Raw genomic sequence first — 16,664 nt, forward strand, 5'->3', positions numbered from 1 at the left:
AGGGAGGGGCTCGGCCCCCTCCCCTGCCGTAAAAGAGAGCATGGAGGGGCTCGACCCCTCCCCTGTCGTAACTGTGAGCAGGGAGGGGCTCGACCCCCTCCCCTGCCGTAGAAAAGAGCAGGGAGGAGCTCGGCCCCCTCCCCTGCCGATACAGGGAGGGGCTCGGCCCCTCCCCTGCTAAAAGTGGGCACAAGGAGGGGGGTCGACCCCTCCCGTGACCACACGAAGAGTAAGGAGCAGGGAAGGGGGCTCGATCCCTCCCCTCCTAATAGTGGCACAGGGAGGGGGGCTCGACCCCTCCCTTAGCCACTGGGAGTGCAGGGAAGGGCTTTGCCCCTTCCCTGCAACAAGAGAACGCAGGGAAAGAGGGAGCGATAGACGGACAAAGAAGGAGATGAGGGGTTGGCGCATACCTGGAGGTCGCCGAAGAGCTCGTCGGGGGGGAGGAGGGTCGTCGGTGGTGGGATGCCGGTGGTCATGCTCGACGAATGCAAGATCGGCAAGGGGGTTGGTCGAGAGAGAGAGACGAGAGAGCAAAGAGGGGTTTCGAGAACCTCCCCCCTTTGCCTCGTTGTCTTTAAAAGACACGAGGGAGGCGGTGCCTCCATTGGGTCTGGGTCGGGTCCGAATCTAACCCGAATCCAAGTATTTTTTTTATTTTTTTTTCGGGTTTTACATAGAATGTTAGTTGTTCACCACAAGCTGCAGTTTCAACCTTGATCCCGTTGAAAATTAATTTTTAGATATTGAGGAACATGTGATGGATATGCCATTATGATACCATGTAGCAACTGCTACCAAGGTTTTAAAACCCGTGACTCGGAACTCGATTCGTTCTTTATTGACTCGTGACTCGGCGGGTCAACTCGGTGACTCGGACTGGGTTTTGTTAACTTTTGATTTTAAAAGAAAAACAATATATAAATTGTCAGTCCATGGGAAAGATATATTATTCAGTACAAGAGTGATTCATCACGCCAACACCTTCATAGCCCTTGGGAACTACATGATCCCAATGGCACTGGTATCCTGTGTGATTATGGATTGCAGTCACTTGAATCATACAATATAGAGAGAATGGCAGGTCGAGTTAAGAGATTCATTATTTTGGACAAACAAAGAACACATAATGGAGTTGGACAAATTTTCTGCACCTCGCATCACCTTGAAAGAATTCAAATAGCTATTAGCAGCTCGAAAAAAGATAGAATAAAATTTTCAATGCCTAAGATTAGAGGTTAGGAAAAGTGAAATTGCTGCAGGCCTTAGATTTAAAGGGCAGAAACAGAGACAGATGATGGTGGTAAAATGGCCCAGAAGCTGCACCAAATGCTAGAGACTGGGGAAAAGTATCACTGTATAAGATAAACTATCATTTAAAAGAACATAAAGTGGAAAACTAGAAGTTGCCTTGGACCTCTAGTGGTCCACGAAAGGGTGGTGATGGGGCAATGTTAGTTATAGAGGCAGAGTTTTTTTATGAAGTTGTATCATGTATGTAAAGTAATATGTGATATTCAGATAAGGAATCCTTAGGTCCTAACTCTCCAATCTCCATATGTGTCTTGAAAGAAATCCCTGCTTTTAGATGCATAGAATTCTTTGTTAATTGGGTTTATAGACTAGAATGCTTTGTTGTTTGATTTATATACTATAACAGTTATTTGTTCAAAAAGATCTTTCCTGACAGTCCATGGGAAAGATGTATTATTCAGTACAAGAGTGAATATGTGTGTGTGAAATACCCAAAAAATCAAATTTTAAACATCCCAGAACTCGCCCGAGTCAAGCCGAGTCAACAGCCAAGTTTTCGCAGCCCAAGTTAAGCTTGCCGGGTTGACTCGCTGGAGGGCCAAGCCGAGCCGAGTCACTGAGTTGACTCGGCGAGTTTTAAAACACTGACTGCTACAAAAAGAATAATCCTAGTTTCATGTCTTAATGAAGGTCATCACTCAATACAAGCAATTCTGATATGAGGGTTAACTTAAATATGCAATTCCCTATGACAACATATATTTAAATGTGTACTAATATGAAGATAAAATATAGGGCTATCTTAAATCTAATATGATGACAAATAAACAGTAGCTAATAACCATTTTTTATACTAAAAGCATAATATCTTAATGAGTGTACGGCATATATTTGCTGAATACATAGAGAAGAGACTATAATGGCTTTGATATCGAAGAAGCCTAAATTGTCAATCAAACAACAAGCATGAAGCACCTATACTAGAAATAATCCTCAAAATAATGACCTTGCCTCAAAATGCTTTGACAGAGTTTCCACTAGCATGAACTCAAATTAAAAACTTACGGGGATAAAAGGATGTTCTCAAATTTGTAGTTCACAAAATATGCCAACAATCCCAAAATGCTTGCAACATCCAAGCGCACCTAAGTACATATCAAAGATCTTGCAAGGGTCAGGACTCAAGACAGTTACCATGTAGCTGGTTAACAGGAGCTGTGGGATTCCCTTTCAAAAGAAAAAGAGAAAAAAGAGCTCTGGGAGTAAGTCTAGCAAACAAATAGAAAGCTTATAAGGGTGTTTTGGAAGAAAAATAACAGGCTTATAAATGTGAATCATACATGAGCATTAAAAAAAAGAGAGCTCTGGGAGTAAGTCTAGCAAACCAATAGAAAGCTTACAAGGGTGTTTTGGCAGAAAAATAACAAGCTTATAAATGTGAATCATACATGAGCATTTGCATAAACATGAACACAGACAGAATTGACAATATGCAATACAAATAATTGGCAAAGAAAAGAACAGGACGCTCACACATCCAAACAGATGACAGCATGATACACTCAGCAGTCTGTATCTACCATGGAGAAACTATTAGAATGTGGAATATGGATTGGATATGGATCCGATATCGGATCCATATCCATCCACGAGTTTTACTTTAGCTGTATTATAATGTAACATGTGTTACTTATAAGGGGCAATTTTGTCCCTGTAAATTATAATTGTAACCCTATACTAATAAAGGCACGAGTGCAGCAACCGAGACATTAAGGGCTGCCGACTTCTCAAGAAAGGTTCTCTCTCTCTCTCTCTCTCCCTCTCTCACGTGTTTTCACATGGTATCAGAGTACGCTGTATTCCTGGGTGAAAAAGGATCTTCTTCCTCAGCGACGTGAACTACCAAATCTGTTCACGTGCACTAGCCAAGACTGCTGCAGCAAAAGCCGAGTTTTCAGAACTCGTGAATCTGCCTTCCTCAGCAACGTGAATCAGTTCACGTAAATCAGCAAAAGCCGAGTTTTCAGAACTCGTGAATCTGCCTTCCTCAGCAACGTGAACCAGTTCATGTAAATCAGCAAAAGTCGAGTTTTCAGAACTCGTAAATCTGCCTTCCTCAGCAACGTGAATCAGTTCACGTAAATCAGGTTCCCATTTTTTTTCCCTATTCCTTTCTGTAGGCATCTACTTCTTGATTTGTTTGTTCCCTTCACTCACAAAGAAGCTGAGTTCTTATTTGTCGTGATTTCACCGTAATTCATTTTTTCTTATTCCTCGTGGTTTCACCGTGATTTGGTTTCACCCTCTTTTCTTATAGTTCCGTGATTTCACCCTCTTTTCTTATTGTTCTCCTTATTCCTGTTATTTCACACAGCAACTGCTGTAGTTGTTTTTATTCCCCTTAATCAAGACACAGCAACTGCTGTAATCTCTCGTATTCCTTTTAATTCACACACAGCATCTGCACTTCTTTTTCTTAATTCACACAGCCACTGCAGGTCCCTTCTTCTTCTTCATTCATTCACAGTTGGTTACTTCTTCTTCTTCATTCATTCACAGTTTACACAAGAAGGCTGAATTTGTTTCTTCTGGTACCTATTTCTGTCATAAGCTGCGTCACTCTATTCTTTGTTTTCAGCCACATCTCTGTCATAAGCCTACAAATGGATTCTTCAGGCAATTCTAGTCTTTCCTCCAACTTCCTGGGGCAACTGGTTTCGAAAAAACTGAATACAAATAACTATCTGACTTGGAAAAGGCAGATTACCCCTTTTATTCGCAGTCAAGATCTTTCAGGTCACTTGGATGGCTCCACTCAAATACCTCCGAAATTTGTCACCACCGAAGAAAAAGGAGATGGAGCAATGTCAAGCACCACCCGCAATCTTGTATTTACTGCTTGGATGAAACGTGATCAGGCTCTCATCGCATATATCACTTCCACACTGTCGCAAGAAGTTTTGGTTTCTATCCCTGATGATTGCACATCTAAAGTATTGTGGGAAACTTTAGCTCAAACCTACTCTCAGATATCAGAGGCTAAGGTACTATTTCTCAAGCGTGAATTTCAGCTTTTAAAGAAGGGAGCAATGACCATTATTGAATTTTTAAATCAAGTCAAAAGCATCACAGATCAATTAGCCCTTGTTGGATATCCAGTGTCCGATAAAGAAAAGGTGCAACAAACTCTGAATGCCCTGGGATCAGAGTATCATGTTCTTGTCACTTCTTTATTATGCTTGCCTTCGTTGCCCAGTTTTGAGGAATTACGTGCTAAACTCTTCCAATACGAGATGTCTTTGAAAAGCATATCTGATGCTTCAGCAGGGCAATCATCTACGCATGAGATTCTTGTCACAGGGATGTTTGCTGATCGTACACGGAGAGGGCGTGGCAGAGGCAAGGAAAATCCAATTCAGGGTGGACGTGGGATACTACCTACACCAAATTCTAATGCCAATTTTTCAAAGAATGTTCCCACATGCTATCAGTGCAACAAGCGAGGTCATATCAAGGCCAACTGCTGGTTCAACCCACAAAATCGGAATAGAATGCAAAACACCAGAAATGTTGGTGCATCAGGAACTGCAGGTACGTTCCGAGTCAGTGAGGATGCTAAGGATCTCCTTCTATCTGCTATGGCCAACTTGAATCTGAAGCAAAATGATGATGGAATATGGTATGTTGACTCTGGGGCAGCAACCCATGTCACTGGTAATGCAGGTAAGTTCTCTACTATGACTCCCTATTTTGGAAAATCTAATATTGTAACCGGAGATGGGACTCACCACCCTATTTCGAACATAGGCAATGTCGTCATTCCTTTGTCTAAGTCATCCATTCCTTTATTTGATGTTGTTCATGCACCAAATATAAAGAAAAATATTGTATCTGTTTCCAAGCTTGTTGATTCTACCAATTCTTCTGTGGAATTTACTCCTACTTCTGTCTTTGTCAAGGATCTTCAAACGAAGGAGATGTTCGCTAAAGGAGAGCGACGTGGAGACATGTATGTCTTTAATGAAGATCCAGCCTCCAGTGTCCTGAAGCCCCAGTCTGATCTCGTCCTCAAAAGTGTCTTAAGTACATCCAAATGTAATAAGTCAGATCTCTGGCATTCTCGTCTTGGTCATTGTAGTCAAGTCTTTATTGAAAAGTTAGTGTCCAACGGTCTTCTTTCGGAGTCTGTTTCATCTTTATTGAGAAATAAAATATGTCCCAGTTGTCAGGTCTGCAAAAGTCATGTACTTCCCTTTCATCAAATAAATAAAAGAGCTTCTATACCTTTTGAGATAATATGTTCAGATGTTTGGGGCCCAGCTCCTAATCCTTCCTCTTCTGAAAGTAAATATTATGTATCCTTTATTGACAGTTTCTCTCGTTTTACCTGGATATTCTTTATGAAATACAAATCAAAGGTTTTTTCCATTTTCCGTCACTTTCATGCCTATGTTAAAAATCAATTCTCTCAAAATATCCAAATTCTCCAATGTGATGGGGGTGGTGAGTATTCCTCTAAAGAATTTTTAGATTTTCTCCAAGATAATGGGATGCATCGTAGAGTTTCTTGCCCGTACACACCACAACAAAATGGAATTGCTGAACGTAAACACAGACATATTGTGGAAAGTGCAATGAGTATGATGCATGAGAGTAACTTACCCATTAGTCTTTGGTCTGAAGCCTTTCACACTGCCACTCATGTGATAAACCGCCTTCCCATGCCTATTCTTGAAAATCAATCTCCCTATTATGTTCTCTTTGGTGCACATCCTGATTATAATGAGTTACGAGTTTTTGGATGCACATGTTATGTTCATATTGACAAATCCATGAGAACTAAATTCCAAGACAAAGCCTCTATATGCCAATTTGTAGGTTATGCAGATGAACACAAGGGTTACAGATGCTATGATCCTGCCAATAAGAAGATCAGAATTTCCAGAAATGTTGTTTTTGATGAAAATAATTTTCTGGGAAAAGAAACAGATGCCAATCGTGAACCTACTGGTTCAGTTGCTAATTCGTATGATCCATGGCTTAGTGCTGAACTTATTTCACATGCTGCCGAGCATACTATTCTGCCTCCTGAAAGCATACATGGTGAGACAGTTTCAGATGATGCACCACAAGCAGAGTGTCAAAGATACAAAGGAAATGTGTATACCAGGAGATCTAGAGAGCAAACGAATGTACCTACTGAAGAACACATTGCATTGTCTAATAACAGAGAAGCACCAAGAAGATCAGGCAGGATAAGGCATCCTATTGAAAAGTGGGTTAGTTATGACAACTTTTCTATGGACTTTCAGATCTTTCTATCCCAGATTGAAAAACACGATGAACCACTTGGTTTTCATCAAGCTATACAATCCAACAAATGGATTGAAGCGATGAATGAGGAGATCGAGGCACTTCATGAATGTCGAACATGGGAGATAGTTGGCCGTCCTCCAGATAAAAATGTTGTTGGTTCCAAATGGGTTTATAAAATTAAATATAAACTGGATGGTAGCATTGAACGGTACAAGGCGCGTCTTGTGGCCAAGGGTTTCACTCAAGAATATGGTTAGGATTATGATGAGACATTCAGCCCAGTGGTGAGAATGGGAACTATTCGCATTATACTTGGCCTGGCAATTGAACATGGGTGGATCCTCAGTCAGCTTGATGTTAAGAATGCATTCCTTCATGGGGACTTAAAGGAAGAAGTCTATATGGAGCAGCCTCAAGGTTATGCAGAGGGAAGCCCAAAAGAATATGTATGCAAGTTAACCAGAGCTTTGTATGGATTGAAGCAAGCTTCTAGGTCATGGTTTGAAAGTTTTTCCTTAGAAATCCATAAACATGGTTTCTTTCGTTCCCAACTTGATCATTCTCTGTTCATATATAGGAACGGTACCACTGTGGTTTTCTTACTCATATATGTTGATGATATTGTTATCACTGGTAATGCTCCAGACCACATTCAGCGAATTAAAGTTCTATTGAGTATGCGGTTCAAAATGAAAGACCTTGGGGAGCTGAGATATTTTCTTGGAGTAGAGGTAGATAGACAAGGTGATAAAATGTCATTAACTCAACATAAATACACTCTTGATCTTCTGGCTAAAGCAGGAATGACAGATTGTAAACCTCTACCCACACCCAGTGTTGTTAACCAAAGGCTCAGTATTTGTGATGGTGAGTTATATCCTGATGCAGTCAAGTATCGGAGTTTAGTAGGTATGTTACAATACCTTACCTTCACTAGACCAGACATTGTGTATTCTGTCAATCAAGTATCTCAATTCATGCATGAACCAAAGACTGGTCACATGGATGCTGTCAAACGCATCCTTCGCTATCTCAAAGGAACGGTGGGTGATGGACTCACATACACTCAGTCTTCATGGAAATCACCAAAACGTGACATACTTGCCTATACAGATGCAGACTGGGCAGGGGATCCAGATGAGAGAAGGTCTGTTTCAGGATACTGTGTTTTCATTGGGAGAAATCTTGTCTCATGGAGTAGCAGAAAACAGAAGGCTGTGGCAAGATCTAGCACAGAGGCAGAGTATAGATCTATGGCAGCTACCACAACAGAAGTGACCTGGATTAGGCACCTTCTTACAGAGATGGGAGAGGATATCTCAAATTCGACACTTATGTGTGATAATAGAAGTGCTATACAAATTGCATTCAATCCTGTTCATCACAGTCGGACTAAACATATTGAAATCGATCAACATTTCATCAGACAAAAGATAGCCGACAAAGAGATTGAACCAGTTTATGTGCATTCAGAAGATCAAGTTGCCGATATGTTTACAAAAGGTCTTACAAGTCATCGCTTCTGGTATCTGAAGAACAAGTTGCACATGGTTCAACCCCATGCACAACTTGAGGGAGGGTATTAGAATGTGGAATATGGATTGGATATGGATCCGATATCGGATCCATATCCATCCACGAGTTTTACTTTAGCTGTATTATAATGTAACATGTGTTACTTATAAGGGGCAATTTTGTCCCTGTAAATTATAATTGTAACCCTATACTAATAAAGGCACGAGTGCAGCAACCGAGACATTAAGGGCTGCCGACTTCTCAAGAAAGGTTCTCTCTCTCTCTCACTTGTTTTCACAGAAACAAGGGTACTAGACAGTTAAAATGCTAATATGAGAACATAATTGTCAAGCCCTGCCAATATATAAGCCACATTTAGGTGATGACAAGAATATCTGCCACTGAGTGCATGATGAATTATTTTACATTTGCACAAATGCCAACAAAGAAATTTGAATCTAGTAGATTTGTGATCATTGTTCAGTCACTGATTATAAATACTATACCTTGTACTTGCATCTCAGGTTGAAAGGTTACAGAAAACCATTATTGAACCAGGCATGATACTGTGTGGATTTGATAAGTTACCACTTTTGCTAGTAACCAGTAGAGAATTGGAAATGTTCATCTTAAGAACTGGGATTTTATAAAAGATTAAAAATCAGAAAAATAAGTCCCTTAGACAAAATGCATGGTTGATTAATTTGACTACGCATTGATTGTACCTAGCAACTGCCAGGCAATTAAATATTTCACTCCTTTAGAATAATAGAATATCAAGAAACCTAAAATGAAAACTGTCACACCTGGTTAATTGGTCACCTTCAGTTATTCCTTAGTAAGGCCTCAATTGAGTTCTCTCTATTGGTGCCTGTCAGTGCTAGGAAGAATCATTTTTCTTTTCTTCTTTTTGGCAGAGAAAAAGAACCCTCCAAGTCCATGCCATCTAGAGAATTAAACAGCATTTGTCCATTTTTAAAAATATTCAAAAACATAGTCCAAATTTTGAAATTTTTATAAAGCCCAAAAATAATTCCAAAGTGGTCATTGTTCCACTGTGACCTACTTTGTACAGATGTGTCTAGAGTCTATTTTGCTTTGGTTGAGTCTTGATGTAAAGTATTGAGTCACTTGTAATTTTCTCCGAGTCACCCATGTACTTTGGTTGAGGTTGAAAATGACTAACTTAGGTTTATTAAGATATTTTTTAGGCATTGAAGTCGTTTATTCCCCTCGAGGGTATTTGATATCTCAATCTAAATTTGCTCAGATCATAAGAAAGTTGACACTCCAGAAGTTGTCAATGTTAAAATAAAAATTGATGATAGAGAACTTTTTGATGATCTTACTCCTTAGAGACAGCTTATTGGAGCTCTTTCTTATCTTTCTATTACTACGCCAGATATAGCTCATGTGGTTCATACAACCAGTCAGTTTCAGCATGCTCTCACTTCTGTGCATATGGGAGCAGTTTTGCATATTATTAGATACTTAAAATCCTTTCTTTCACGAGGACTCTTCTTGCTTGTTTCATCTTCATTAAATTTAATTGCATATACGGATGCTGACTGGGGAGGTGATCCCAATAATAGGCACTCAACTACTGGTTTTTGTGTGTTCCTAGGTGAAGCCTTAATTTCGTGGAGGTGCAAGAAGCACCATAAAGTCTCTCTTTCCTCTACTGAAGTTGAATACAGAGTCATGACAACCACCACTATGGAGGTTGTTTGGCTCAGACAATTGCTAGTGGATATGGGAGCCGAAGCAATGCAAGCTTCAAAGATGTGTTATGACAATAAAAGTGTGATCTACATTGCAAGCAACCGGACATTCCATAAGCGAACTAAACACATTGAGGTGGACTGCCACTATGTCAGAGAGGAATACTTACATGGAACCATTGATCTGCCATATGTTACATCAGAATATTAATTAAAAGACTTCTTCACCAAGCCTCTCGCTGCTCTCAGATTTCACTCCCTCTTAGATAAACTTTTGCTTATTGTACCATAAGTTTGAGGAGAGTGTTAAAATGTAAGTTGTAATACATATATATTATTTAATATTATTATTATATTTTTCCTTTATTATTTTTTTTTCTATTTTCTTTTATTTTTTAACATCTAGTTCAATAGAAACTAGATATTTGATCCAAAAACTTGACTGTGCAAATAGTTGTTGGACTCTAGTCTAACAGCTATAATAAGAGTTGTTGAACTCTAGTCCAGTAGCTATAATAAGAGTCGTCGGACTAGAGTCCAACGTCTCTTTTGGAGAGCTCAAAATGAGCTCTCCTCTCTCTTCCACTTTTTTGTATATATAGGGGTGAACCCCTTCAATGTAAATGACAATGTTTCTTAAGCATTTTGTGCATGAATAAAGTATTATTTATTTTTCAAGTGTTCTTCCTTTTATACCCTTTCAAGGGTCATGCTTGTAGTGTCTCCAATAGACACGTGTTTGTGAGTTATTCATGTATTTGTTGAAGACCACTGTTTCATTACAGAAAAATACCCTGAAGGGTTAGCCCGTAGATCTAAATTATAACGAACCTTCAAGCAAAAATGTGAATGAATGTAAATGTGAAGTGCTTTCTTTTGTTCACCCTCGTTGTGATAGATTCTAAGTGATTGTGATTTCTCTCCCCTTTATTCTCTTGTTTTCTTGTACTTTCAGTTATCGAAGTTTTCGTAGCTGCAAGCGAGCGATCGGAAGGCTTGCGGCGGTAAGGACGGACAGTCCCACCGCGCCGACCTATTGAAAAAGTAGGCCCGTGACAGGTGGTATCAGAGCTCGTTCTCAAGCTGGGGAAGGGAGTTAGGAGTCGATGATAAGAGACGCATCGACAAGCCACGATTTGTGAGCAAGACATCGTAGTGCACAATTTCAACTTGCGGAACACCAAAGGAAAAGCAATTGTCGAAGCCGAGGAGATGGTTTACCTCGGGGCCATGAGCAGATGGCCACGATCGTCAACAGACTGTTGGCTTATGTGACTTCGCACGAGAAAGCAATTTCACGTGTAGTTGAGTCGTTCGAAGGACTGACGACGAGGTGACGAGCCTGTGAGAGCAGGTAAACATGTTGATGGGACAAGTTACTTCGCTAACTATGACAGTGACCACCCTGCAAACTAAAGTTAAGGAGCTTCAATTGAATAACTGCACTCTGCAGAGGACAGTTACCCTCAATGACGAAAATGACGATAGGCCATCAAAGATAGATGTGTCGAGGTCAGCTAAATTCAATGGTTCCAGGGATAGCAAGGTCATAGAAATTTTTTTGTTCCATGTGGAAGACTACTTACACATTCAGAATATATTGGCCGAAGACCTCAGGGTGAAGGCGGCAACAGCTCTACTCGATGGAGATGCTATATCCTGGTGGAGATGGAAGTGTAGCGACATGAAAAGGAGTCACTACATGATTGATACCTTTGAAGCCTTCAAAAGTGAGCTACGAAACTATTTTATGCCAAGGAATATATAGTGCCAAGCTTATCGAATGGTGACAGAACTCAAGCACACTGGAGCCTTGCAAAACCACATCAGGACGTTCTAGAAGCTCATGCTAGATGTACCCAATATGTAGAATGAAGACAAACTCAACTGGTTTATTGTGGGACTACAGTCTTGGACACAATCCGAAGTGGAGAGGAGCAATTTCCAGACATTGAAAAATGTGTATGTGACGGTTGAGCGACTAGTGGATACACAGTACAAATCCTTCACTCCATCGACTAAGGCTGGGAAGAAGCCGGACCACGAAGGCAAAAAGGAGGATCGGCGCAACAATAAATGTGAGTCGTCAACCCAATACCATTTTGAAAAGAAGTAAAATTATAGAAAGCACAACAATAACAGCAACAAAGGGTCGGTTGTTACTTGTTGGTTCTATGGCGAGAGGCATATTGCCAGACAATATCCAAAGCACCTCGTGAAGGACGACGGGCAGGCCAATGCATTGCAGGCCGAAAGTAGTGACATCGAGGTCGTGCAACAAAGAACGGAAGCCATGCAGACGAGCAACGCAGTTAGAAGTTGTGCAGCCGAGAGCATGCTGGTTAGTAAAGAGCTCATGTATCTAGAAGTCATTACGAATGGAAAGTCTACTACGGCAATGGTAGACTTCGAGGCCACGCATCACTTCGTCTTGCAGGAAGAGACGGAGCGGTTGGGCTTAAAGCCTGGGCCAAAACATAGGACCATCAAGACGGTGAACTGTGAGGCCAAGCCAATCCTTGGTGAAGCAAGAGATGTGGCTATCCAAATTGGGAGTTGAGTCGGCAAAGACAACTACTCAGTGGTGTCCCTAGACGACTTTAGAATAATTTTGGGCATGGAGTTTTTTCGCAACTAGAATGTGAAGATGCTGCCAAAGTTCAACTCATTGATAATCATGGGGCTAAACTTTTCACACACGATGTAGTGCCTTATTCTTGGAGGTAAGTCTTCAATGCTATCTATTATGCAATTGAAGAAGGGTGTCAAGCGTGGAGATCAAACATTCCTAGTCGACGAGCGCACCGAAGAATGGAAGGTGAAAACAGCAGTGCCACCAACCCTTGCCCCACTATTGGCTGAGTTTCGGGAAGTAATGCCCTTGAAACTGCTGAAGTGTCTGCCGAAGAGACACGAGATCGACCATAAGTTAGAGTTGACCCATGGAGCAAAGCCCCCTGCCATGGTCCCTTATTGCATGGGGTCGGTTGAATAGAGGGAGTTGTGCAAGCAGTTGGAAGAGATGTTGAAAGCATACATTAATCCTTCTAAAGCACCCTTTGGTGCCCCAGTACTTTTTCAGGTGAAGCATGATGGCTCCAAACGGCTATGTGGACTACCGAGCGTTGAACAAGGTCACAGTGAAAAACAGGTATTTGTTGCCACTAATAGCAGACTTGTTCAACTAGTTAGGCAGTGTCTGTGTCTTTTCAAAGCTAGATCTGTGATCGGGTTACTGGCAAGTGAGGATTGCTGACAGTGATGAGCCCAAGATGACTTGTGTCACTCGCTATGGTGCCTATGAATTCCTAATAATGTCATTTGGGTTGACTAATGCTCTGGCCATATTCACAACGTTGATGAACAAGATCTTCTACCCTTAGACAAGTTCGTGATAGTTTATCTCAACGACATCGTGATTTACAGAAGCAGCATAAAAAAACATGTCGGACACTTGCGAACAGTATTTCAGGTGCTGAAGAAGAATGACCTCTATGTCAAGCGAGAGAAGTGTCTCTTGGGCCAGGAAGAGATCAGCTTTATTGATCACGTCGTGGGGCGTGGTTTGTTGCACATGTACTGGCAAAAGATAAGAGTCATCCTGGAATGGAATCCGCCGACCAAAGTGCCAGAGTTGCGGTCATTCCTTGGTTTGGCCAACTATTATCAACAATTCATCGAAGGCTACTCCCTTATTGTTGCGCCCCTCACAACTTTGCTAAAGAAGAATCGGGTATGGCTCTGGACAAGAGCCTGCCAAGACGCTTTCGACGGCTTGAAGAAGACCTTGGTGAGGGAACCAATGTTGTGGCTGCCGGACCACTCCAGACCCTTTGAAGTTCATATAGGCGCCTCAGACTTCGCTATCGGCGGAGTTATTATACAGGAGGATCATCCAATTGCACGAGCGTGAAATAACGGCCATCGTGCACTGCCTCATGATCTGGCAGCACTATCTTCTGGGTGCCCAGTTTATTGTCAAGACAAATGTCACCACGAGCTATTTCCAGATACAGAAAAAACGATGTCACATGGGTGCGGGTGCGGGTGCGGGCGCGGGTGCGGGTGCGGGCGCGGGTGCGGGCGCGGGGATTCGGCACTTCTAAAAAACCCGGGTGCGGGGGTGCGGCAGGGGCAAAAATATAATATATATATATATATATATATATATATATATATGCGACGCGGGTTTTTTCAAATTTCATTTTATATACAGCTGTGTTATCATCGCAAAATTTTACTTTTGCAAATCAAACTGACCTTTGAAAAAGATTTTTGAAAATAACTCGCCTCCGTTTTTAAAATGCGGGAAAATTCCGAAGAATGGGACTCGTCTGTCGGTACGAGGTTCAACCGTTCCTGCCACCTTTAACAGGGGTAATTGAACCAAGGATCAATCTTATGCTCTATTCTATTCAACTTGTCTAAATCATATTCTAATTTCTAAATGCACAGAGAATTAGGCATGTGCTATGAATTTTCAGAAAATGCACATTTTGAAAAACATGATGTTTGCTTTGAAATACTTAGAAATACTAAGAAAATGTAAATCTTGGAAATGATATCACATGGAAAATCGTGAATTAGGACTTGGAAAATATTTCTGAGAAAAGTAAAAATCGATTTTGAGGAATCCTTGACATTTGGTGAAAATTGATTCTGAGAGACTTGGTTTCTCTTAATTCAAACTTGGAAATTGAAATTCTAACTTAGAAAATTTGAATTTGGAACTTGGGAAATATTTGAAATATCCTTTGAAATTCAATGTCTTTGGGAAAATCGATTTTGCTATAAGACTTAGGGGATTTTGAAAAAATGAACTTTGAATTGAGATTGGAATTGGCAAATGCATGAAATGAATGAATATGGATTTGAGGAATTAAGAAATACTTTTTGTATTTTTGAGAAATGCAGTGCATTTTTGAAGTTAGCCTAAGAGTGTAGGTTGAATGTGGCTAATGTGAAGATCATAAATCTAGATATCCTTCATATTCTGACTATGGCCATAAATATGAATTCCACCAAGTTTATAAACTTCATAAAAGCTAGTGCATGTGCCATTCGTGTAGACCATAGTGAGTTTGAATATGCATGAATCATCATCCATCACACATTAACATTATAAAAGAAAATAAACTATATGCAATGCAACCTAAGCTAAGCAGGAAATGTAAATTCTTATTCCAAAGTTTAATTACAAATTACATCACTATTGAAATTTAAATACATGAAAAATAAAGTCTTTAATGTACCTGCAAAACTAGAAAACTTGGTTAATGAAAATATGTTGGCTTTTCTAGATTTATCCAACAATATCAGGAAATTGTTGGATTTTGCTAGATATAAGCATTTTTGCCATGATTCCCTTAAATCAAAATGATAAAATATGAAATAAAATTGAATAAATAAGGAAGATAAGATATGAAATTTCGAAATTGTGGTCCAAATGACCAAAATACCCCTAATAACAAGACTATGGCCTTGAAATTAGGGTTTTTAAAAAGATATTTTAATAAAATGCAAGTTTTGAAATTTGAATGGAATAAACTAAAACCAAATATGCTATGACATGATTAAAAATATGAAATTAGGGTTAGGGATTTCGAAATTTAGGTCAAATGACCAAATTGCCCCTAATAGCAAGACTATGGCCTTGAAATCAGGGTTTTTAGAAATAGATTTTGGTAAAAACTTAGGTTTTATGCACTAAATAAAATCAAATGAGCATCAAATTAAACCTAAAGCATCCTAATATGATTATGAACATGGTTAAACCCTAAAAATATATGCTTATGCACGAAAATCCAATAATATCACAAAAACTGTGATTTTAGCAGTGTTTTTGGATCTTTCAGGAACCCGGTTTTGCAATTTGCTTGATTCAGCCATCAAATGGATTCCAAAATCCATAAAAATTGGTACCTGAACTTGTTGTAACCCTAATGTCGAATTGGAATTATAAAAATAATTTTTTGACATTAAATTAATCCGAAAATTGCATTAAACCCTAAAAATATGTTATTTTTGACCTAATTCACCAACCAGTTTCAGTCCAAGACCTGAACCAGGGGTCAAATCTCCATGGAAATTTATGAAATTTTACAGAGACTAACTAGAAAGAAAAACAGAGATTTCCCAATTTACAGATCGGAAAAATCATCTCCGGTTAGGGAGAAACCCTTCCGGCAATCTGAGCTAAAATATATCACTTTTAACAGGGATTAAAACAGCTATTCCAGATTGAAAATACAGGAATAAATAGCAATCCTAAAAAAAAAATTCTGAAATTTTAGTGGTGAACAGTAGACAGAAAAATAACAATACTCACTTTTTACAGATCTAAAATCGGATCTGTGGTTTGGGATTTATGACTAACACAAGTCTGATTAGGGTTTTGGTAAACCCTAACGAGTTTAAACTTTAAAAACAGATTCTCTGAAAGGGGAAAAATACTAAACAGTAATCAAAAAATCCGAAAATTTCACAGAAGACAGACCTACTCAATGTGAATCCATAGCACTTTACAGATCTAAAATCGGATATAAGATGAGAGAAATATCATAACAGCAAGTTACCTTCTTGATTTTAACCACGATTTTAAAACTTTAAAAACCCGATTTGATGTCTGATTTTTTTGACAGGGTTCCCGAGATCCAAAACCTCTGATTCTTCTACAGTAACTCAATAACTCATGCATGCACCACATATAAAAAAATCAGAAATAAACAATGAGTGCTTCCATCCGAAATAACATCATCTTTACTGTTCTAAACCTAGAACACACAGAAATTTAAGAAACTTGAAAAACCATGCATTAACTAATGTAAATAAATAAAATAAACCATAAAACAATAAATA

At 39.6% G+C, this 16,664-nt stretch overlaps 2 protein-coding genes across 3 annotated transcripts in view; one reads left to right on the plus strand and one right to left on the minus strand.

Moving 5' to 3' along the window:
• LOC149836202 (DUF3754 family protein, putative (DUF3754)) overlaps positions 1-16,664 on the minus strand; it is a 111,056-nt gene that overhangs the window by 43,176 nt on the left and 51,216 nt on the right. For both annotated transcript variants that reach the window (XR_016432405.1, XM_090009057.1), the window contains exon 9: positions 2,320-2,399. Coding sequence is in view for 1 of the 2 variants with exons in the window: in XM_090009057.1 (XP_089865183.1) it covers positions 2,320-2,399 (80 nt within the window). In the remaining variant the exon portion in view is untranslated. The remainder of the gene's footprint in view (positions 1-2,319; positions 2,400-16,664) is intronic.
• On the plus strand, positions 4,309-5,342 carry LOC149836203 (uncharacterized). Its single transcript, XM_090010824.1, has 2 exons — positions 4,309-4,977; positions 5,214-5,342. Exons 1-2 carry the CDS (start codon positions 4,344-4,346, stop codon positions 5,240-5,242), a joined length of 663 nt encoding a protein of 220 aa, XP_089866950.1. The 5' UTR covers positions 4,309-4,343; the 3' UTR covers positions 5,243-5,342.

This window comes from Nuphar pumila, chromosome 6 (genome assembly GCF_984573655.1).
Source record: "Nuphar pumila chromosome 6, dmNupPumi1.hap1.1, whole genome shotgun sequence".
Lineage (NCBI taxonomy): Eukaryota > Viridiplantae > Streptophyta > Magnoliopsida > Nymphaeales > Nymphaeaceae > Nuphar > Nuphar pumila.

Excerpts from the sequence above, each read along its gene's own strand:
- LOC149836203 (XM_090010824.1), top strand. The coding sequence starts at position 4,344 with ATGACCATTATTGAATTTTTAAATCAAGTCAAAAGCATCACAGATCAA. Across the intron at positions 4,978-5,213 it reads CCATGTCACTGGTAATGCAG|GATCTTCAAACGAAGGAGAT; the intron begins GTAAGTTCTCTA and ends GTCTTTGTCAAG.